We start from the raw sequence: 21,282 nt of genomic DNA on the forward strand, positions 1-21,282 counted from the left end.
GTTCCGTTGAGTTTAAGTGCTGGGAGCTACGCTATTCTAGCCGCTTTTGAGATGACAGGTTAGTTGTCCGCCGCTGGTACAAAAGATCGTATTTTCGCTGACATAGTTGACTGTGATGAATTGGTAGTTAAATAATGCAGGTAGTTTAGATATTCGCTGGGCAATAGTGTTTGAAATGAGTTACAGGGACTCAACGGACTTCACCTGGCATTTTCTACAGTCAAAAGGTATTTGCCCCGCGCGTCGCGGATACTGTGCTGGCCTTGTGGGGAGGGGAAAACATTTCACGCCCTACTTTCGGATAAGAACAAAGTTGCATCGATAGCGTAGGACTCATTCATGCAATTAATTACATCAGGCAAGCTCCTCCATCCTTCAGGATGCAAAGTGGGATTTCGCGCCAATGAAAAATAAAACAAAGTAATCCAAAACTCTGATATCGACATCGTCAATACATTTTGACAGACTTTTAATTCACCGCTACATATTTGCCATCATGACAACCGAAGACGCTGATGCAGACGCTGCTTCTGAGCATGTTCTGCAACAGCTGTCAAACACAGCGTATGCATGCTCCTCACTGTCGCCGCTGTCTAGCAGGCCTGGTAATTTTGTTTACCGTGGTGTCTTGGTTCATCCCCTCTCCGCCAAAGATGAGGCCCCTATTCGGACTGTTATAATCAAGCATTGCACCACTTCTACGAGCGAAGATGCTCCAAACCACATGGCCCGCCGTGTAGATGGACCAGTAGTTATTTTTCATCTGGGAGCGACTATGCATGAAACAAGATACTAATATTTACTACGTGGCAGAACTTCGAGGAGCTCTTGCTCAACTCAATCGCTCATTTTTCACCCCTCACCGATCCGTCTATTCTGATCAAGGTACCGCATTTAAATTTACTAGATGAAGCGAGTAGTATTCAAGTCCTAGAAGATTTCATTGATACCACTGGACTGAAATCCATGTTGCTTTCCGCTGAAGCCAGTAATCTTCTTCCTTCCAGCCTAGAGGCCATTGGCTTTGCATTAGGCTCGTGGGTTCGCGCGTTCCATTTGTGGGCGGCGGCGCCTGAGCAAGCCGCCCTCAGAGCGCAGATGTGGCAAAGTGATCCGATGCGAAAGACAAAATATCTCTTCACCTATCACGGCTTTCTGAAAGTGTTAGAGATGCATCCGGAAGTTCTGGAAGGTCACAGAGAAATCTTGGAGAAAACCCGAGATACCATATCGAAGGAATATGAGAGACCCATTACTGCAGACGATGAAGACTTCGGACTTATTCATGGGGATTTTTGGTCAGGAAAGTACGTTTTATCGCTGAAGCTACCTTGCAATTCATCTTAATCATGTTGGATTCTTTGGTCTAACGGAGCGCGTATCAGCATCTTGCTTCCTGCCACGCCGTGGCGAGAGCCTCCACTATCAGACGTGCCTAACAAGCTGTTTATTATTGACTGGGAATTTGCGCAATTTGGTCACCGATCCAATGACATAGGTCAACTCATTGGTGACCTTTATGAAAGGAAGTTGTACGGTAATGTTGAAACTGTTGCACCAGTTATGGAGGGAGTCATCAGGGGATATGGCGAGTTAAGTGAGCAAATGGCGTTTCGGGTTGCCATTTATGTGGGTGTTCATTTAATCGGCTGGTATAACCGAAGGCCCCGAAAAGGCCCCAAAGTAGTTCCCTCACATGTCATCTTGGAGGGGTTGACGATTGGAAGAGATTTCATTGTAAAGGGATGGGAGAAAGACAGAAAGTACTTCGAGAACAGTGCACTGGCATCATTATTCAGGAGAGCATGAGCGAAAGCTACGAAGATATCTACGGTTCTCCTGAAATTGGAGATGGTTTATTCCTATATCGCGTTCTATGGCTGACAACTTTTTTACATACTCAGTTCCCAAACTAAACTCTGCTCGTGATACAGCACCCTGCGCGGTTTCTCAATGCAATAAGGCAGCGGAATTTAGCTACAGGTCCGGTCTATGACTGCAAGCTTTACTTGTTTGATGATCACGGGAAGCAATTCAAGTAGGCTTCATGTCCCAAGACACTGGCTGCATTGGGACACAAGAACCACAGATTCAAGTCTTATCACCAATATGTAGGCAAAAGTTTAAATGCACTTATATCAATACTAATAATGATACTAGCACTTGCAATCTGTAGTTGTCATAATTGAGATTTTGTGTCTTTATTTGTCTTCGAAGTTCGTCGATTATTGACTGTTGGCATAATAATGTATACCAGTGTACTTTAAGATTCCCAAGATAGTATAGTATATTATAGAGCAGGTACGCGTCTAGGCAGTGCTGAAGCGTGCTAAAAACAATTGAATGTCAGCCCGATTCTCATTTCGAATCCATCGTCCGCTGTCTCTGCACATTCACACCGCGCCTTTATATGCTGAAACCATTGGCCACTTCTAGTTCTAGCAATCGCCGACATGTCCTAAAATATGTTATTTTCAAGCTTAATCTCAACATTTCTCAGCGCTAACGGTTTCTGTCTACAACGTAGCCAACATCTGATAGATTTTAGATCCTCGCAATGCGAGATCCTGCAAGCTAATTTAGACCCCGGAAGTCAGTTTCCGCATCAGAGCAATGACAGGGAGGTAAATAGACCTTTTTCGTTCCGAGAACGAGAACGAAGTTACGTGGCATTGGTGAGTAGGTAGTTGTGTATGGCATCATACATTTAGAAAGCTACTATCAACGTGTATGAATAGAACAGGAGTATTGTAAAAGATATATAAACCGCCACTTGCTGCGAGGTCTAGTTTATTCCCTCTCGTTGCATTCACAACTGCAATCATCATCAACACTACAGAAATATCCAGTCCTCGACCATGTTTCCCCGACTTCTTATCTTTATTGGCTCGGCCGCGACAGTTCTCGCGACCGGTGCTTGCGGTACTGGAATTTATCAATCGCCCATCGCCAAGTCATTTGTTACTATCGACCTGCTAGTCAACATTCCTGTGAATACAACGACTCCCGAAGGCGTTGTTGGTTCTGTGGGCATCCGTGGAGGCAGTATCTATGGACAGTTTAACGGGCATCTTGTGGCGAACATCTCTTCTGAGGTTGAGCATGTACTCCCTCTTACGAATGGAGAATTTACTGTGAGTTATAAATATCTTGATGCAACATATTTTCGCGGATACTGACGTGTCCAAGTCCGTTTCGAGTCAATGGATTTTCGAAAACGATAAAAATGAACACATTTTGGCTACACTTTCAGGTCTTACAACCTATGCTAACAATGCTCTGCATGGATTTGGCAACGCGTAATTATGTTCCATCCTAACAGAGTAAAATAGATAAACTAATAATTGCTTTAGTATCCTGGCTACCGAGGCAAAAGAATTTTACTGGGTCAACTCGGCCACTTTTCTTATTGAGTGGCAAGGCGATTTTAATACCGGAAAGGCTCAGTTTGAGTTTTTCCAAATTACTACAGGTGGTCGCCTCGACGGTCAGCCTATTACTGCTTTACTCCCGCCAGGTGGTAAATAAACGGCAATGGTGTATGACAACCACCTCATGTACAGGTTTCATTCAGATACCACATGATCCCGCCATAGATGCCGATACATCTGGAACGTTTTATTCTTGGGCACAGCTATTGCAATTTTTTTGCCAGTGGATAACCACTGTCAAGTTGGATATACATCTATTAGAGGGAATGTTCACAAGCGTAGCATAGTTTTACTTATTTAATTTTATATTATCCGTCAATCGTTTGCCTTTCTTACCAAACAAGCCATGATATTCTTCGTGAGTTAACTTTAATTCTAATAATCTTCTACATAAGGGTTAGTAGATTTTTCAGTATAATACATGTTTGAATAGCTATACAGGTAAACCTTATGGTACATATTCACATTATATTGCTACACTTTTAGATACGTACGCTTATAGCATGTCATCTCAACTGTAGTCCTGGAAGATATACACATCATGAGGCCATTTTCTACAGCTGAAGCGAGGAAATGATGGGTAAAATTGGTTCCTAGGCAATAATTGCTCTTATAAAAATAGGCCCTAGAATGTGAAACTTAGTAGTAATAATGAAATCGAACGGTCAGATTAGAAAACTTTAATGTCATTACGGTGTATTAAACATCAGCGAAAAGACTTAGAGATAGGTAGATTACAATCAGAAAATATGCAACATTTTCGATGCCAAACGGTCTCCCAGATACAAGGCACCGCATATACCCCTCTCGTGTTTGACATTTCCCTCATGCGATTGGTTGTAACTTTCTCTATTTTTACATTAGGAATCACAAATCCTTCGACTATAGAAGTGCCAAAGTTATTGGCTGCTAGTATATTCATGGCGTTAAACACGTCTTACCCTGCATGTTTGATCTGCCCTACTAATATTAATCCAGTTAAGCTGACGCTGATTGAATTGAAGATTTATTTCTTTTATTTGGCGGAATGCGTCGCCTTGTTATAACCAATTCTCTTTCATTCTTACCACATTATTCATTATTCTATATAGCAGTGTCCAGCAAGCTGCGACATGGCATCAGCCCCTGGCAAATGGGCCGACGGCCCCCTTGAGCTCATCGAGACTCCGTCCTTTACGAAGCTTACAGTGAGTTGTGTTCTTATTTTCCAGTAAAGCGTCACAGTGCTAATGCCATCCCCAGGACGATCATCCGGCCCACTATATCGCCAACGAGATGGCCTTCGCCCACAACGCTATGCTTCGCGGCCTTAACGCCATCTATTTGCAGGCGCCCTACATACCAAAGGCTGACGTCTCCGATTTTCTCTTTTTTGTCGCCTCGTGGGCTGGTTGGGTACAACATCATCACATTCTGGAGGAGACGCGCATGTTTCCAGGCTTCGAGCGCATTCCCGGTATAAGACCCGGGCAGCTCTCGCACAATATCGAACAGCACCATCTCTTCTCCACTGGCCTCGATGATCTCAAAGAGTACGCTACAAATACAACTGAAGCCAATTATGATGGCGGAGCACTACGTGAGCTCATTACTAGCTTTTCTACATCCATGTGCGAGCATTTAGCCGATGAAATCGACACTCTATGGAGCCTCGAGTGTTGCGAGAAGGGCCAGGAAGAAACCCTCCTCAAGGTGTACAAGGACTGCGAAGCGGAGGCTGCTAAACAAGACAAGACAGTAGTACCATCTATGGTTCTGGGGTTATGCGACAAAACATTTCAGGGTGGCAATAGCTGGCCTGCCATGCCTTTAGGCTCAGAATACATTGTCCACTATCTACTTGGCAGGAAACATAGAGGTGCATGGAGGTTTTTGCCGTCCGACACATTTCGAAGGCCAAGACCGTTACCTTTTTTGGGCGACGAGAGTTAATGAGTGAGGTAGGTTGAGGGATCACCTTAGCAGCAGCTTGAAACGGCAAATGTCAGGCGGGTATCAGTGATGTTAGTAACAAAGCATGATTTGCAGTCACGAGCTTCCGTGATTTATAGCAAATGTTGTACATATAACCTATTGCGAGTTTGCAATTGTCAATTGCTGTGTTATATCATTTCAGCTAAGCTAATGGCGATGCTATAATTGCCCCGTCTGTCTTCCATGAAGCATCAGGACAAAGTTGGAGTCGTCCAATCAACCCACTGGCTTGGAGAGAATGTAAAATCGCTCTGGAATATCGCAGTATTTGTGTTTTGATTGAGCAAGAACTTTTGGACAAACGCTGTAAGTTGAGACTGCTGGTTCGACGGGAATGCGCAGTGTGCGTGGGAGCCAATCTGTGAGTAACCAATGTTGTTTGGCACGCCTAGAGCTTGCCATGCCGAACGAGCCGCTGTCATACAACCAAAGCAACTCTGGGGGCCAAGCCAGTCAATATTGTTGTCAATAACGAACAAGCCTCTCGGTGCAATAAGCGCTGCTAGCGAGTGATGATCGAATGGCAATGTAGGCACTTGGTTGACGTAGCTGTTGAAAGCTGTTGCGAACCAAGGGTCTTCGCCAATGATCTCGGATGCCGTCTGAATGTTGGCTCCTTGGGAATGCAAGTAGTCTGAAATTCTCCAACAAGCAGAACCACCCGCGCCTGATTCCTGGGGGAGCGTCAGCACGATGCGCTTCTCGAAGGCCCCTGCAACCATAGCGCCCTTTCCGTTTCGTGAACATCCCGTCACGCCAATTCTTGTGGTATCGATTCTTGCTGATGGCGTCAATTCGAGAGCATCAATAACACGGCTTACTCCCCATGCCCACGCGGTCATGGCGCCTGCCGAATGTGTTTTCCCATAAAGATCATAGAATTTGCCCTGTCCTCGGCTACCCGTGTTGACTTGGGCGGCTATGTTATCATTGTTGAAGTTGATCATGGCGACGCCCGCAGGTGCTGGGAGACTGCCACCTCCGTAGCCAATGATGGCGGGATAAGGTGCCGATCCAGAAGAAGGATAGGTAATGGTTACCGTAAATGAGATCGATTTTCCGGAGTCACCGCAATTAATAGTCAAAATATTTCCAGAGAAAGACGCGGTAACAGTGGCCGGACGACCTGGCAGAGTTCCAAGTTCATAACGCTGGATGAGGTCTGACATCTCTGCCTGACGACACGCAAATTTGTCTTTTGTTGTTACTTTATCTCCATTGAACATTGTGAACAGGTCATTGAGTTTTGCGTTGGCTTTCAAACTAATTGAACCTGGCAAGGCCGAGCACGTCGCCGCACTGGTAGAAGTAGCACGAGTTGCAGACGCCGATGACGATGCACTCGAGGCAGGTGGTGGACTTGTAACAGATGTGACCAGCGTGGTAGTTGGTATAGTCGACGATGCTTGCGTACTAGGAATGCATTGAGAGTAATAATCGCTGTATGACACGCAAGTTGTGCCCGCAACACAAGTTGCCGGGCCGCCCCAGCCAATTCCGCCACCTATGATGTATGTGAGCGCTTTGTACTACAAATTTTGACTGATGAAGGCCACGAACATTGTCCCCATACTGGGGATTGCGCCTGAATAGGGATGGCCAGCAGAAGGAGAGCGAAAACGCGAACAGCCATGTTGTTTACCTTCATCAAGGAGATGTTGGCTTCTTGCACGGCGTTTACATCTTGTCGTTATTTGAGCGCCCTCGCAATCTCATTTATATCTGCTCGCAGCCGCTCGTCCGGCGTCTGACATCGCAAACGTTTACACCTATATCACTATTACAGCATATTCTATTACATTCAATATTGCTTTCCTCTAAACTATTTCCACTACCATTGCTCACGCCAAGAACATATATCACAAAATGAGCGATGCTCCGTAAAGCCGAGGACGGACTGATTGGAGGGAAAACAGTCTCTTCACTCGCTACCTGGAACGGATAAATGGATTCGGCTATTCAGCATAAAATATTGAATGGGAAAAATGGATCAAAGATCACATGAGGCAGCATATGCTCGTGTCGTTTGCTCCTCCAATAGTCTTTCAACACCTGGGCGCAAGATGTTCCCCAGCTTTTGTATATAGAGCCTGAAAGGAAATGCCGGGTCTAGAATTAAAGATCTCGGCTAAATAAGGTTATGCATCAAGAAATATTGGTATACTGTTGATGAGCCTATCAGATTCGAGGACTACCCGGTTGAGGTAGTTATGTAGGCTAACTCCCTTGATCAATAGCCGAGGAAGGTAACGGCATTCAATTCATCCTGGCGGTGAGTACGACCTCTCCGTCAGAACCATAGTAGTGGTGATCCATATTACCCCAGATACGCACACAATGATTTCCGAAAGCTTAAATTTAAGAATACTTGATGCTTCTTGATGCTTGGTTGTATTGGAGTAGTCATTGTGAACCTTCATTACATGTACCAGCTATATGATGACCTCACTGTGTCTGGAACATACGCTGACTAGTATTGCGATATTAAATATTGTCTGGAATAAGCACGTATCGTTCTGAAATTACGATTATTTCTACTCAAATGGCGTTTATTCCATCCCCTTAATGTTAGTTTCTCCTCCAAGTTTGGCTATGCCCCTTGATGCAAAAGCTATCGGACGGCTTGTGAGTTCCACTGAACTACAGTCACCAGCAGAAGCTGGGCTCTCTAAGATATACCACGTTTCAAAGAGATAGGGAGAGCTATTCATTTTGTTACAAGACAGGTACCACGACATCCAGTACTTCTTTGAGCAGAGGTTGATCTCTACGAGAATACCCCCGAGAAGACAGAGTTGGACCTAGCTAATATATAGCCGAACACATTCTGACTACTATTTTATATATCTTGGTACTATAGGAAAGAAGGTTCCCTAGCCTCGAATTAATAATGAACCTAGCTAGTAAGAAGGCTAAGCGCCAAGTCCCATAGGGATAATGTAAACAAGCAAATGAAGCTAGCATGATGTGTCTATGATCTGTCTAGGGAGGTCTAAAGAATAAGAGACAGCGTCCACTGGTAGCCACAATGAGGTTACATTTGAATGGAGAATACACCCTGTACCCCATATTAGGCAGTATATCTCCCGAGATGCCGAGATGTCACCAACAGTCCCATAGGCGCTTAAACATGAAGTTGCTTAGCTACTCTAAATGTATCTAACATTAGACAATATTTGGGGAGATTATCTCAAACATCAGTTGAAGCACTATTAATGAAAGACTCTGGATAATCATGTCGGAATGTGATAATTATAAGAGTCCTAGTCTCCCTATAATTGCCATGTCAAATCAGTTTCCACATCTCGAATGCGGAGGCGAGTTGTCTTTCATGAAGTTCTTCTCACCCCGACGTGGTATTCGGTTGATATATATAGGTTTCAGGATAAATGGAAATATGGATCAGGTTAATAAAGATATTATTTAACCGTTTTATGCAGCACATTGTATGTAACGCTGGATAAATGGCTGCTATGGAAAGGTGCCTCGTCTTTATTAAGAACATAACATGCTTTCACACGATCACCCCATGAAGCCACTGAACTTCATGTCTCAAGCTGAGTTTAGCTGGCATGAAAATGTGCCCAAAAGTACGGGGAGATATGTGGATACATGGCAATATGTAGAATGCTTTTGATATATACTAATAGCTGCCGTCCCCTCATGACCGGCAATTCTACTTTAGTGCATCCTTTTGGCATGGCCTAATCCTTTCTCGTAATTCGAAAGAGACAGCATGATGACATTGAGAGACTTATTGATCTTGGCAAATCTTGCTACTCTATCCGTAGCCCAAACCACCATCACAGTCAATGTTGGCACCAAATTCCAGCAAATTGATGGCTTCGGCTTTTCGCAGGCGTTCGGCCGTGCCAGTGAATTTCAAAATGCCAATGCCAATACTCAGAAGCAGGCCCTAGATTATCTTTTCAGTACGACCACTGGCGCCGGCTTTAGCATCATACGGAACCGTATCGGATCTGGGGGTTCTGGTGATAGCATCGAACCAAATAATCCCGGCTCGCCATCAGCGACACCAAACTACGTTTGGGACAACAACGACAGCGGCCAATTATGGTTCACGAGACAGGCAGTCTCCTACGGCGTCAAAACTATATATGCAGACGCATGGGGTGCCCCTGGGTTCATGAAAACCAGCGGCTCTGACTCGTCGCCCGGGTGAGTGAGCGCTATTAATATTCTCACATGTTCAATCGAGACTGACATGGGTGATTGTGAAACAGATACCTTTGCGGCAGTACTGGTCATTCTTGCTCTTCAGGTGACTGGAGACAAGCATATGCCAACTTTCTTGTGCAATATGTCAAGTATTACGCAGCGGCAGGCTACAATATCACACACCTAGGATTCTTGAATGAACCAGATTTCCAAACCACGTACTCTCAGATGCAGATCAGTTCAAACGCTCAAGAGGCCATCTCCTTCATCCCTATTCTATCTAACACGGTGAAGGCAGCCGGCCTCAGCACCAAGCTCACCTGCTGCGATGCAGTTGGATGGACGACTCAGAGCACCTATACGACCAACTTGGTCAATGCTGGCTCAACCGGGTATCTCAGTGTGATCACGTCCCATTCGTACAGCGCAGATGCAACCTCTCCTTTAAGTCAGACGTCTCTACCCAAATGGAACACAGAGGGCGGTCCCAGCACGCCGTTCGTAACGACGTGGTATGGAAATGGCGGGACCAACGAGGGCTTCACATGGGCCAACAAACTCGCCGTTGCAATGGTCAACGCACAGCTCTCAGCCTACCTGTTCTGGGAAGGCTTCGAGATTCAACAATCCCAGTCGGGTAGTCATTTGATCGATGCACTGGACAGGCAGACAGCTACCCCATCAGGTATCTTCTGGGCTTTTGCCATGTGGTCGAGATACATCCGCCCAGGAGCTTTTAGAGTAGCAACATCAGGATCCATATCCAGCGTTATTACCGGCGCCTTCCAGAACACTGATGGCTCCGTAGTTGTCGTATTCACAAACAGCGGAACATCGGCGCAGTCAGCAAGAGTCGCCTTTACGGGCTTTACTCCCCGTTCCGCTGCCGCATATGTCACGGATAATAGCCACACATTCGCATCTACATCTTCGGGGCTTTCTGGTAGTACTATTACAGTATCTGTACCTAGCAGAGGTGTTGTGACAGTGAAGTTGACTTGAGAAGGGGGATAGTCTATCGGATTGTTATCTAGAGCTTCCAGATTCCCTACAGTAGCAGGTAGTTCAATAGTTCAATACCGCAACAGCCAGTCTAAAACCATATACTTGCAGAATGTTCGGGCGACGCCATACCAATGACCCACGTGAGAACCTAGGTAGAGTAGGGTAGACTCAAGGATACCATGCCACCAGGCGATAGCTAGTAGCATCTAACTGGATATTGTCACTTGAGCGTTGTTCAATCACCATTAAAATGCGGAGTCATTGCGGAATTAAGGCATGGTTGGCAATATATAGATTTTAGCTCTTTTCAATCGTTATCTTCGTATTATAACCCCTCTCTAGAATATGTGTGAGTACAGAGTTCTTAACAGTTTCAACAAGATGTTCTTCAGCATCACTAGCCAATCCGCCGTGAGAGAGGAAATCAACATGCACTTTCAACTCGTCAAGTTCCTCATGCACTTCAAGTAGAGCTGCCCCGTCAACATCGATGGTATCAATGGCTTTATCACAGCTAGTACGCAGGTCCTCAAGTTCCTCTTTAAGATCCTTGTTCTCTTTCTCAAGTTGCTCAACTCGTTTCGCTAGCCTATGCATCTCCTTGCGCATATCTGATAATGCAGCCCAAACATCATGATTAATGTCAATCTCAGATGAAGCACTTGAATCGTTCAGTCGGCGTCTCTTTTTGTCATTTCCCTCAATCGAGGGGTCGACAGACGGCGGGGATTGGGGTTTGGAATGCGATGATGTTTCGAGGTCGGGAGGAGGAGGGGGTTCTAGATCGGCGTATGACGGTGGCTCATCATTTGGCAGTGTAGACGAGTTGTGTGGCGATGAAAGAAGGCTGATAATCTTGCCTCCCCTCCCGCCATAAAGCGAAGCCAGAGCAGCTTGAGTATCAGAGTTGAGTGGTTGCAGAGTGTTTGGAGCGACAGCTTCGCGGATAGCCGACAGCTTGGCTTGAGAAACCTCTCTTGCGGAGATGTAAACATCCAGAGCTGTCGCTTTGCTAAGCGAACGAAGAGAATCGAAAGCTTGGCCAGATAGCCGCTTCCTTGGCTGCACAGGTTCGGCTGCTGCGGTTGAAGCAACAAGATCAAGAGGTTGACGGAGATCGAAATGCAATCGGACAGCTCTACAGTTGAGTTTCTTTCGCACTATCTCGGGAACTTCTGGATTCTCGTCGTAGTCGAACAAGGCGATGGACTGTGTGTGGATCAAGCCGATGATGTGGGATTGAGACTCAATGCCTTTCACTCTGATGGGACAATGCAGTTGAAAACATGCCGACGAAGTCTCCTGGGAGAACCGGCTCTCGAACGTCACACGGCCTCGTTGCGGATCAGGGTCGACCAGATAATGCGTCGCGTCGTCTAATCTCCATTCTACGCAAGCGGGCGTCTTCAAATCGAAATCGAGGCATGGGAATGTCGACATGGTTCATTCGCTTTGGCTCGTGGCGTACTACGTAAGCAAACCAGATGGGAACAACATACCAAATTCAAGAATCATGCGCAACAGAGGGGACGAGCTTCGCAGACAGGCGACCTGCTCAGAGCTCCAGAAAAACCTGCGAGCTCAAGCAGGTCCCTTCCCTCAGCCCCGGGTCTTCCAAAGAAGGAGAGCGAGTCTCGTTCAGTGGGTAGAAATCCGGACAGTTGGCCAAGGGCGCGAAAGCAACGTTCCGTTCTGAGGGCGCGATTCGATGCAGGCAAGGAGAAACAAGATCAAAGGAGAAAGCTTTGCAGACAGGCGAACGGCCCAGAGCTCCAGAAAAACCTGCGAGCCCAGGCAGATCCCTTCTCTTGACCCCGAGTCTTCCAAAGAAGGAGACACAATCTCGTTCAGCGGGTAGAAATCCGGACAGCTGGTCAAGAGCGCAGTGCAGACTCCTTCGATGGCGATGATTGATGGGAATGATGATGCACAAGCGATGCGCGTGAAATTGACAAAACAAGGAGGCTGGGAGGAGTTTCAAGATGCACGTGACCAGAACTCAACTTTGTCAGCGTTGTCCCACTTTGACATCAGACACCGCTTAGCTAGAATAGGTAAGGCGCCTGACTAACCTTTAGCACCTGTCAGCATGCCTCAACTGCTATTACAGCGAGTTCATCACTTTGAATATCTGCAGCACACACTTCTTGCGATAAAGACAATAAGAACTCTTAAACCATCACGAGTTTTTATTTATTGACAGAGTATCACGGTGATGAAAATCGTACGATGTGGAGATCAATTGCAATTTGCAAGCGTCAAGTGCTTACAGAAAGGGATGAACTCTACTATAGTAGGTAAGAAGAAATATCCCCTCCCAGGTGAGGTGCCGAGTAGGCGTTCAAAAGTACCTAGTAGCTGCTTGATGCCATCCTCAATCCCGTTTTTAGCCGAGTATTAATATTGAATTACGAAGTGCAAACCAAGAAAGGTACTGGCCGAGAGAAACTCAGTGGGACCGCGGTTAGGACCGCTGTCAGCAGGCTCTTTCATGTGAATCCTTCGAGTGAATAGACCTCAACTAGTAGTTGACTAGGCAGGTAGAGATGCTTCGACGCTTTCAACATTCAAAATTTCCCAATATGGATAAAATCCGAACTTCTTGTATCCACAAAAGCCCGAGTGGCCGGACTACTGGAAATGTCACAATGCATAATAAATGATGTGATAAGACTCAACGTGAGAGTGTTTTCCATGTCATACCACTAATTCCGCTGTTCAATAAGTCAATACATATATAGCTTCAACATATTAAATACAGAAACTAATGTCTTGCGTGTACGTTACAGTAAATCTTTGCCTAAGCTCCATCGGTGGAGTACGCCGGGGCTTACTACGCCACGTCCGAGACGCCAACGGAGAAGGATTCACATCTTGACATATATAAGTGCTCCTTCAGTCATAGTCACTCATTCGAAATTACCGCTTCCCTAAATTCTGTAATCTCTCTGCATTAATACGCTCCATAACTCATTCCATCACTCTCACGCCGAAGCCTAGAAGCCAACTCTACCACACTCGCTCGCTACTATGGCTACTGATAATAATGCTGCCGAAGATCTCCAGAGGATCAACAACCAAACGCTGGGGACAGATGGGAAAGCGTTTCCAGTTGTGACGCTTCCCGGCGGCCAAAAAGTCCCAACTGGCACTGTGGGAGCACTTCTCGTCAACATCAAGACATACGATGCAGCCAATGATGAGGAGAGAAAGAACATAGAACCGGCAATTCGGGCCGCAATACCCGTACTCCAGAACGTTGGCATGTTTGATCTCTTTAAGCCGCAGGAATGGGTTCAAGGGGGAAGCCTAGGGCGGGCTCTCGTTGGAAAACTAGCAATGGAGCATGGAGAGTCTGAGCAGTGATGAAACGTCAATTGTATATCGTCCAGGTGCGGCGTCATGTAAAAGACAGTGAGCGTTAGCAAATCAGGGATAGACATATTACACAAACAGTGTTTTCTTGATTGTTGACCGAATTGTTGCTGGGTTGGATTTTGTGCTTAAAGGTGTATTGCTTCTGACCACTTGTCATCTTGGTGACGACGTCAAGACAACAGTATGATTTGTATGGACAGCAGCATGATGGATACCATGATCAAAGAGTCATCTCGGCGGCAACAATTTTAATTAATATTCACGAGTAACGCCAGATGTTCCACTAGCTCTATATATGGAGATCCACGCTAACACTTGATGCAGGCCCAAGAGCAATTGTCTGGTCCCATTTCTTCTCATTATGCGTATAGTTGCTACTCTGACATCTAATTCAACAACTTCCCATACGGACCGTCCTATTGGCCCACCGAGTTTACATATCTAAGAACAATAATAATGCCCAATTCGCCTTCAATAAAATACGACTGCAGCATATACACTGTATGTCTCACTAAGAAGGCAGCAACTGGGTTTAAAGGGAAGATAGACCAGATAGCCCCTCTGGCCTATGCAGCATAATACGGGGGGCTGTTGTATTAATCACGGCGGCGACCATGTCGATGTTCTCTTCGCTCGTGTCGCCTAAAAGTCTCGTTAGTAAGCCGTCATATCATCCTAAGGTGAGATGCGAGTCGACAAGATGAGAACAGGATCAAGGATATGATGCAAAAGACGTACTTGTAGGCATGTTCAAGCATATTCGCGCCGATAGCACCCGCAGCCGCACCACCAATGGCGCCAAGCAACCCACCACCAGATTTCTTGGCCGCAAAAGCTCCGATGCCACCACCAACAACAGTAGCGCCGAGACCTCGCTCACCATTGGCCTCCTCGGAACCTGGAGCCGTGCCAAGAGGGAATTGCTGCGTGAATGCGACATTTTGATCCCTGTTTTGGTCGTATTGGGGCTGGCCATGTAGATTGGCGGGTGGACGGCCGTTAGCATCGTAGCCCTGGAAAGGCGGAGCTTGGCTTAGCTGCTATTGAGTGATAGTTAATAAAACATTTCAGATAAGTGTCATAATCGGACATTGGAACACAAACCTACTGAGGAGTGCTACCTTGCTGTGGGTAGTTTCCATTCATGTTATATTGCTGTTGACCATAGTACTGAGGTGGTTGCGACGTATTACTATCACTGCTGGGGGCGCTGTTGTAGTATTCTTGTGCTGACATGATGGTGCTGGGATGGACCTGGGTGCAGGGGACAGAATCAGTGGAATGACTTGGTCAAAAGAAGTAAAATGATTTGGAAATAAATCGACGTTATGGAAAGAAGAGAGAAAGAAAGAAAGAAAGAAACTCATTAACTGCAGGTGACTTTATTTATATTTTCCTATTTGTTCTATCAGCACGATGGCTTGTCTGTAGTATAATGCGTCGCTGCTGGTCGTTCTCGTTCTCGTTTGAGTGGAGGAGTCTAAAATTGGTTACCTGATGGGATCTGACAGGCAAGCGACCAATGATTCAAACAGATCTAAGATGGTCATCGTTATGTAGCGGCGTTGAGACCGATACATATTAAGCTACACTGTCGATCGCACCTTTTTATGCATTAGTAGTTTGATCAATTACCCTTTTCATCGCGCAAATCGAAATGCCAGTTTGACAAGCATGCTAAGCGGATAATTTGGTTAATAACCTCGCATCATCTTTTAAATAAAGCCCCCTCAGTTCTCATGTTTGCTGGAAGTCATTTCCCATTGTCACCCTAGTTATTCACAATGCACTGTTCATTGTCGTATGATATGAAACTACTCGTTGCATTTTAACAGTTTAACCGTGCTGCAATATTGTCTGTGTTACATACAAACTAGGGGAAAAGAAAAATGCCGTTCACAGACACTGCAATAGGGTAAGCAGTATACAGACTTCCCTGCTACACGGCACGATACAGGTCATGTCTAATCACGCAATGCCAGCTAATATTACAACCTGGGCTCAAAGTGCCATTGGGAGGTCCTCATATCATACAAGTCTTGTTGATATCAATTTCCGGTTAGCTCATTTACCTTCGAATACCTATGCACTCCACGAAGTACCTAGTGAAGGAAAGCGCTGGGCCACGTGTATTTCCCAATCCATCCTATCTACATCTCATTAGCCTACTTAGGCTCTGAGATAGATATCGCATTCTATTATTCCTTCACGGCATGGAATATTCGGCCTATCTCGGGAGCAATTAGTTAACTACTAGCAAATTATTGGCATGTCTTTCTCAAGATCAATCCGAAATGGGTAGGATACGGCAATATGAACCTGCCGTTTTAAGAAGCTGCGACGCATATAAGTAGAAGGCCAAACATGGGTATTAAACATTTAAGGTAGACTTTTTCCACCAATACCACCAACAGAAAATGGAGTGACTATAACATAGAAGGCAAGAAATGCGAGACGTGTTCTAAAGCACGGACAAGTCAATTAGGAATACTAAAAATATGCATATATTAATTAGGAATTTAGAGTTAAAGCATTAATTGTTCAATGAAGGTTACGGTATGGAAAGCTGAAGTTACTCACTTACTTTAGCGTCCGTATTCCAATCCGACACACCTACCTAATCACCGTGAGAACATAAGAATAGTCCAATTGAATTTTATTAACAATTCCATGTCGTTCCCTTATTCATCGCCTGTTATCGCCTGTTATCACCTGTTTACAGATGTTTTAGAATCCATTGGTGGTAAATTGATCCTGACATCACTTGCTTCAATAAACCGTTTTTGCTAGCTAGCACTAAACAAGAAGCTGGAACGTGAGAGTATTGTCAATTCTCTCCATTCGGTAATTCCTTGCTGGAAGCCAAGAAATGCTGCAGGAAAACATACCACTTATCTCGGGAATATTATTTCATCGGCCGTCTATATATTGATGCTCCGTCTATATATTGATGTCCATCTCCCGACATCATCATTGTTCAGTCCATCTTCACTCTATAGTCCTCTGAATCACTCGATTATACTACCAGGCCAAAATCCTTACACGACATAGCCTCAGCCATGAGTCTTATCAAATCACTCGCCGTCGCTCTCGCGGCCTTGCCCCTCGGGTTCGCAACGCAAACTTTCCAGAATAGCGGCACCAAAGCTGGATTCGACTATGTCCTCACAGAGAACAAGGGCCAAGTCCTTGAGGTGTCTGACATCACATACAAAGGCTCCTCGGCTCTCCTGATGCAACAGACCTTTACACCGGGCTACACAGGCCGATACCACTCTGAGGTTTATCACAACCAGGGATATAAGCGTGGTGATGAGTTGTTCTACGGCTTCATGTTCCGTTTGTCTTCAGCTTGGGAGTTTGATCAGCAATCATACAACATTGCTCAGTTTATTGCCGATCGACCTGGCGCTGGCTGTGATGACGATGATTGGATGCCCTCATCACTCATTTGGATCGAGGGCAACCAGCTCAACTCTCGAATTGTCAGCGGCAACTATAAAAAGCCAGATTGCAGCCGCAGTTTCACCGGCACGGGAAACATTGCGACAGTATCCGCCGGCGTGTGGCACAAGGTCATCATTCAAGCCAAGTGGGCCAGTGACAGCTCGGGCTATTACAAGATGTGGTTCGATGGCAACAAGGTCTACGAGCACTACAACATTGCTACAACCACCAATGACGACTACGAGTTTGCATTCCGTGTCGGCCTTTACGCCAACGGCTGGCACGATGACAACCACCAGATGGTTGGTAACCAGGGATTCCGCCAGATCTGGTATGACGAGGTTGCTGTTGGCACCACATTCAAGGATGTGGACCCCGATCAGTACGAGTAAGAGAAAGATTACTCGAGTCTGGGGGTCTTCAACAGGCGACAGAGGGTGACATGCTATGAAGTCTCTTCTTTTTAGTTGCTAATTATTCCTACAACGTTAACGTCTTCCATTCTGAGTATAATCATTTTTGATAGTTTCCATAGGCTTGACACTATGGATTAGGTACATACATGTCAATTTATAAATATTTTATATACAATACACTTTTCACGATGAATGATGACATTGTATCATGCCTTTTAGAGATATTGCATTTGCATGAGAAAGCAGCTTGATAGCCTTATATTCCATCTTAGAGTTTCCAAATTATATTTAGATGATAAGACATCAATACTTTTTATCGAGGCGGCAGGATATCTGATGTTACGTTTATAAAGTGTAAAGCATCATGAGCAGGCAGGAGGAACTGTTTACTTCAAATGACCGTTTAGGAACCTTAAGATGGCCTAATCTTGAAGAAAACCACTTAAATAAGTGTATTAAACATTTGTTTCGGAATCTTTGAGAGTAACCGTATAGTTGTTATTGTACAGTGGCGGTAAATATACATTAGGTGTGTAAAGAGACACTCATGAGCCACAAAGACATGCTCATGATGTTGCGCTCATGCGGGTATCATTGTGAGCCGCTAGCAGTTGATCACCCCGCATCTACTTGGTAGCAAAAAGATAGAAATTTGGATCTTATTTATCTCGGATCATGCAAGAAAAATATCCATGGATGTCTTCTTGTGTATTCTATTTTACCGGCTGCTGTAAATTATATTCTCCGTTGGACTTACACAGCAATAAATCCACTATAAAATCAGGGCCTTGGTTGTAGAAGTGATGGACAGTTACGTAACCCCCCATCCCATCTAGTGGGAAAATTGGGCCTACCCCAGGAAATTGTTTCTGCCCACTAAGGTAAGTGTCACAGCACGTGCTTCATGGCCTTATCTCATTCAGCCTCACGCCTCATCTTATGGATGATAACAATGGTTCATCTTGAGAAATATCTGTAAAAGTCTCATACGTGGTTGGCACATGAATGTCTTTTCTATAATGGACTCAATTACCATCGCTGAAGATGACGCAGCACGAATACGGTCGCGCTCTGGTTTGTATCCCGCCTCATAGTGCACCACTCATCCATCGTAGTCAAGAGATATGCCTAACAGCCGCCCCTAGGATGCCACACATGTCGATTACGAAAAGTACGATGCAAGGCCCGTTCTGGATCTTTGGAGGATGCTCGGAAACAAGCTTCTATATGCTCCAATTGCAACCGGCTAGGGCTTAGCTGCCGGTGGCAGCCCCCAGCTCCAGGCGAGAGATTCTCCCCTCCGCCAAAAAGGAGACACATGATCGGACGGCGTGTCTCGCGTCGTGCAGAAGAAGACAAGTCTTGTTCACCATCTCTATCTACACAGTTTTTGAAAGACGATGCTGCTGCCCATACTCTGGAAAAGAATGACAGTCTCTCTGTCTTCAAAGAGCAAACAGACCAGACCGGAACTCCGCTCTCAGACCAGAGCAATAATGCCTCGAGCCAGCCACAGAGTGACCCCTTTGAGCTACTCGAGGGCACTCAGTTTTATTTCGACGCCGGTCTGGATTACAGGTCTCTGGAACTAGATCTCTCTGGTGAAGGTCTGGACCTCATTCCCTTGCCAGTTGTTCCTCCCTCTGCGCTGCACAGGCCGAACGATGCGCAAGCATTCGTCATGAATGATGCGTTTTCTTTAGAGGAAATTAGTAATGACGTTTGGCAATCTGGAGAGCTGTCAACAGATTCAGAAGAGCCTATGCTCCACGCTGCAAAAGCCAGAGGCCCCTCAGTGAACGAAGACAACAGGCAGTTGATCCAGCATTACTTGGAGGTAATGAAAGGGTATGCCAAAGTGGATGATCGTTCTAAAGACACAAACAATCTCTTCATATCGGCCTTTTCAAAATCTTTATCCTTTCCGCCACTATTTTATGCCATTTTGTCATTCTCAGCTTCTCATCTCTCTATGGAGACTCCTACGTACTGCGACCAAGCAAAGGTTTACGACCGTCTGGCACACGAGTCGTTTAACCAGTTCAGACATGATGAGAGCAGCACTATGGACGGGTTGCTCTCAGCTCTCTTCGTCAGAGTCAAACAAATACACGTGACGGCTGGAAGCATCGACACTTTTTTCGAGCTCATTGCCGCTGCCATCGACATTGTTCGCACTGAAGAAGTTGAAAAGGCGCTTGCAGATTCATCTAGTCTAATCAGACGTATTGTCATACGCCTTGCTATTCTGGATGCGCGAGCATCCCACTACGGGCTAGGTGGCGGGCAGCTCGTCCAACATCTCCAGAATATCCCCACAATATCCTCTATTTTTGGAGGAGAGATTGGACAAACTGCAATAGTCGGTGATGTGAGCAACCTCCTTCGAGCCGATTCTTTCCGCATGCATGTCGCAAAGCTTGATATGAGGATACAAGAACAGCTCAGAAATGAGTTTGCATCTCTTACCCCAGTACGAACAGAAGAGATCAAATCATTATACAAGTCTATCCAGCAACAGGCTGATCTATGGGAGGCAGAAATTGTAGAGGATAGCAAAGAAGACGATATGGAAGACATAGCTGAGGAGGAGCAACTCAGTTCCGCCACATATGGTCGATTCACTGTCTTATCAGCTCTACATTCAGCTCTGCTATATCTCTACACGGTATATGTGAGTACTTTTGCCTGCATGTTGCGAGTGTGAGAGTAATGTTGACAATACCCAGCCACTGCCTTCGTTTGATCCCGAGGCCTCCGTTTCTAGAATACTTCATTACCACCTTAAGATTCGATACGATCCATCGAGAAGTAATTCTCCTTCTTCGATACTGCCGTCTTCACTGTTTCTTGCCGGGGTTTGTACCGGTGACCCGATTCGCCGAGATTGGGTCATCGAACGTTTTCGAGAGGGTGAAGCTTGGGGTGTCTATATTCGAAAAGCAAGAGAACTTCTTCAAGCAATTGTTAAGGTACGCAAAAAGGGAGGCAATGCTGATGTTCGCAGCGTGATGGACCAAGTAACTGGGAGGTTTATTATTTGACCCAATGGTTAGGTATATTTCATATGGCCACGTAATACAATCATATGCCTCTTTTATCGGCCACTTTGCAAGAAATGTACTGGCTAAAAAATACTAAATCACTGCTCACTATGAGAGGTAGCCTTCGAAAAGCTCAAGGCTGCACCATTTCTCAAATAATCGAAGTGGCAGGTCTCATTCTTTCTGCGCCCTCTTTATTTCCTCCAGGAGTTATGTAGACTATGTCGATAAGTTGAAGGCGAATAAACTTCATATATGACAGAAACATCCTCATATAATGGCTCTAGCAGTAAATTTCTATCTGCCGGATGTATTGTTTCATCAGTCCAGTTTATGTGAGTGAAAACTAACAAGGGTAGTCTCCAACAGGTAGTACTGAGAAAACTTCGCGCAATTTCCAAACGACAG

At 45.5% G+C, this 21,282-nt stretch overlaps 10 protein-coding genes across 10 annotated transcripts; 7 read left to right on the forward strand and 3 right to left on the reverse strand.

The window, feature by feature from the left end:
* The first annotated feature begins 355 nt into the window (after positions 1-355).
* V8C40DRAFT_259040 (kinase-like domain-containing protein) lies at positions 356-2,055 on the forward strand. The gene is made up of 3 exons (XM_083218861.1): positions 356-748; positions 814-1,307; positions 1,386-2,055. The coding sequence occupies exons 1-3, from the start codon at positions 497-499 to the stop codon at positions 1,807-1,809; spliced, it is 1,170 nt and encodes a 389-aa protein (XP_083067305.1). The 5' UTR covers positions 356-496; the 3' UTR covers positions 1,810-2,055.
* A 770-nt stretch (positions 2,056-2,825) lies between these two features.
* Positions 2,826-3,679, forward strand: V8C40DRAFT_284631 (uncharacterized protein). Its single transcript, XM_083222182.1, has 3 exons — positions 2,826-3,134; positions 3,190-3,299; positions 3,354-3,679. The coding sequence occupies exons 1-3, from the start codon at positions 2,859-2,861 to the stop codon at positions 3,526-3,528; spliced, it is 561 nt and encodes a 186-aa protein (XP_083067306.1). The 5' UTR covers positions 2,826-2,858; the 3' UTR covers positions 3,529-3,679.
* Positions 3,680-4,511: 832 nt separating this feature from the next.
* Positions 4,512-5,491, forward strand: V8C40DRAFT_152480 (hemerythrin domain-containing protein). The gene is made up of 2 exons (XM_083211326.1): positions 4,512-4,618; positions 4,674-5,491. Exons 1-2 carry the CDS (start codon positions 4,544-4,546, stop codon positions 5,361-5,363), a joined length of 765 nt encoding a protein of 254 aa, XP_083067307.1. The 5' UTR covers positions 4,512-4,543; the 3' UTR covers positions 5,364-5,491.
* A 105-nt stretch (positions 5,492-5,596) lies between these two features.
* Positions 5,597-7,038, reverse strand: V8C40DRAFT_284633 (4-O-methyl-glucuronoyl methylesterase; the record flags this gene model as incomplete). The annotated part of the gene is made up of 2 exons (XM_083222183.1): positions 5,597-6,909; positions 6,966-7,038. The coding sequence occupies 2 exons, from the start codon at positions 7,036-7,038 to the stop codon at positions 5,597-5,599; spliced, it is 1,386 nt and encodes a 461-aa protein (XP_083067308.1).
* Positions 7,039-9,141: 2,103 nt separating this feature from the next.
* V8C40DRAFT_284635 (glycoside hydrolase family 5 protein) lies at positions 9,142-10,806 on the forward strand (the record flags this gene model as incomplete). The annotated part of the gene is made up of 2 exons (XM_083222184.1): positions 9,142-9,584; positions 9,650-10,806. The coding sequence occupies 2 exons, from the start codon at positions 9,142-9,144 to the stop codon at positions 10,584-10,586; spliced, it is 1,380 nt and encodes a 459-aa protein (XP_083067309.1). The 3' UTR covers positions 10,587-10,806.
* Positions 10,807-10,868: 62 nt separating this feature from the next.
* On the reverse strand, positions 10,869-12,568 carry V8C40DRAFT_259044 (bZIP transcription factor). Its single transcript, XM_083218862.1, has one exon. It carries the CDS (start codon positions 12,027-12,029, stop codon positions 10,887-10,889), a length of 1,143 nt encoding a protein of 380 aa, XP_083067310.1. The 5' UTR covers positions 12,030-12,568; the 3' UTR covers positions 10,869-10,886.
* A 931-nt stretch (positions 12,569-13,499) lies between these two features.
* On the forward strand, positions 13,500-14,178 carry V8C40DRAFT_259048 (uncharacterized protein). Its single transcript, XM_083218863.1, has one exon. The coding sequence runs from the start codon at positions 13,620-13,622 to the stop codon at positions 13,953-13,955; it is 336 nt and encodes a 111-aa protein (XP_083067311.1). The 5' UTR covers positions 13,500-13,619; the 3' UTR covers positions 13,956-14,178.
* Positions 14,179-14,563: 385 nt separating this feature from the next.
* V8C40DRAFT_271360 (uncharacterized protein) lies at positions 14,564-15,203 on the reverse strand (the record flags this gene model as incomplete). The annotated part of the gene is made up of 3 exons (XM_083220265.1): positions 14,564-14,609; positions 14,706-14,999; positions 15,076-15,203. 3 exons carry the CDS (start codon positions 15,201-15,203, stop codon positions 14,564-14,566), a joined length of 468 nt encoding a protein of 155 aa, XP_083067312.1.
* A 1,756-nt stretch (positions 15,204-16,959) lies between these two features.
* Positions 16,960-17,856, forward strand: V8C40DRAFT_259049 (polysaccharide lyase family 20 protein). The gene has a single exon (XM_083218864.1). It carries the CDS (start codon positions 17,027-17,029, stop codon positions 17,804-17,806), a length of 780 nt encoding a protein of 259 aa, XP_083067313.1. The 5' UTR covers positions 16,960-17,026; the 3' UTR covers positions 17,807-17,856.
* An 887-nt stretch (positions 17,857-18,743) lies between these two features.
* V8C40DRAFT_259050 (transcription factor domain-containing protein) lies at positions 18,744-21,077 on the forward strand. Its single transcript, XM_083218865.1, has 3 exons — positions 18,744-18,904; positions 18,976-20,504; positions 20,560-21,077. Exons 1-3 carry the CDS (start codon positions 18,832-18,834, stop codon positions 20,872-20,874), a joined length of 1,917 nt encoding a protein of 638 aa, XP_083067314.1. The 5' UTR covers positions 18,744-18,831; the 3' UTR covers positions 20,875-21,077.
* The last annotated feature ends 205 nt before the right edge of the window (positions 21,078-21,282 follow it).

The sequence above is a fragment of the Trichoderma camerunense genome (genome assembly GCF_050948025.1).
Source record: "Trichoderma camerunense strain CBS 138272 chromosome Unknown V8C40scaffold_31, whole genome shotgun sequence".
In the NCBI taxonomy this organism is placed as follows: domain Eukaryota; kingdom Fungi; phylum Ascomycota; class Sordariomycetes; order Hypocreales; family Hypocreaceae; genus Trichoderma; species Trichoderma camerunense.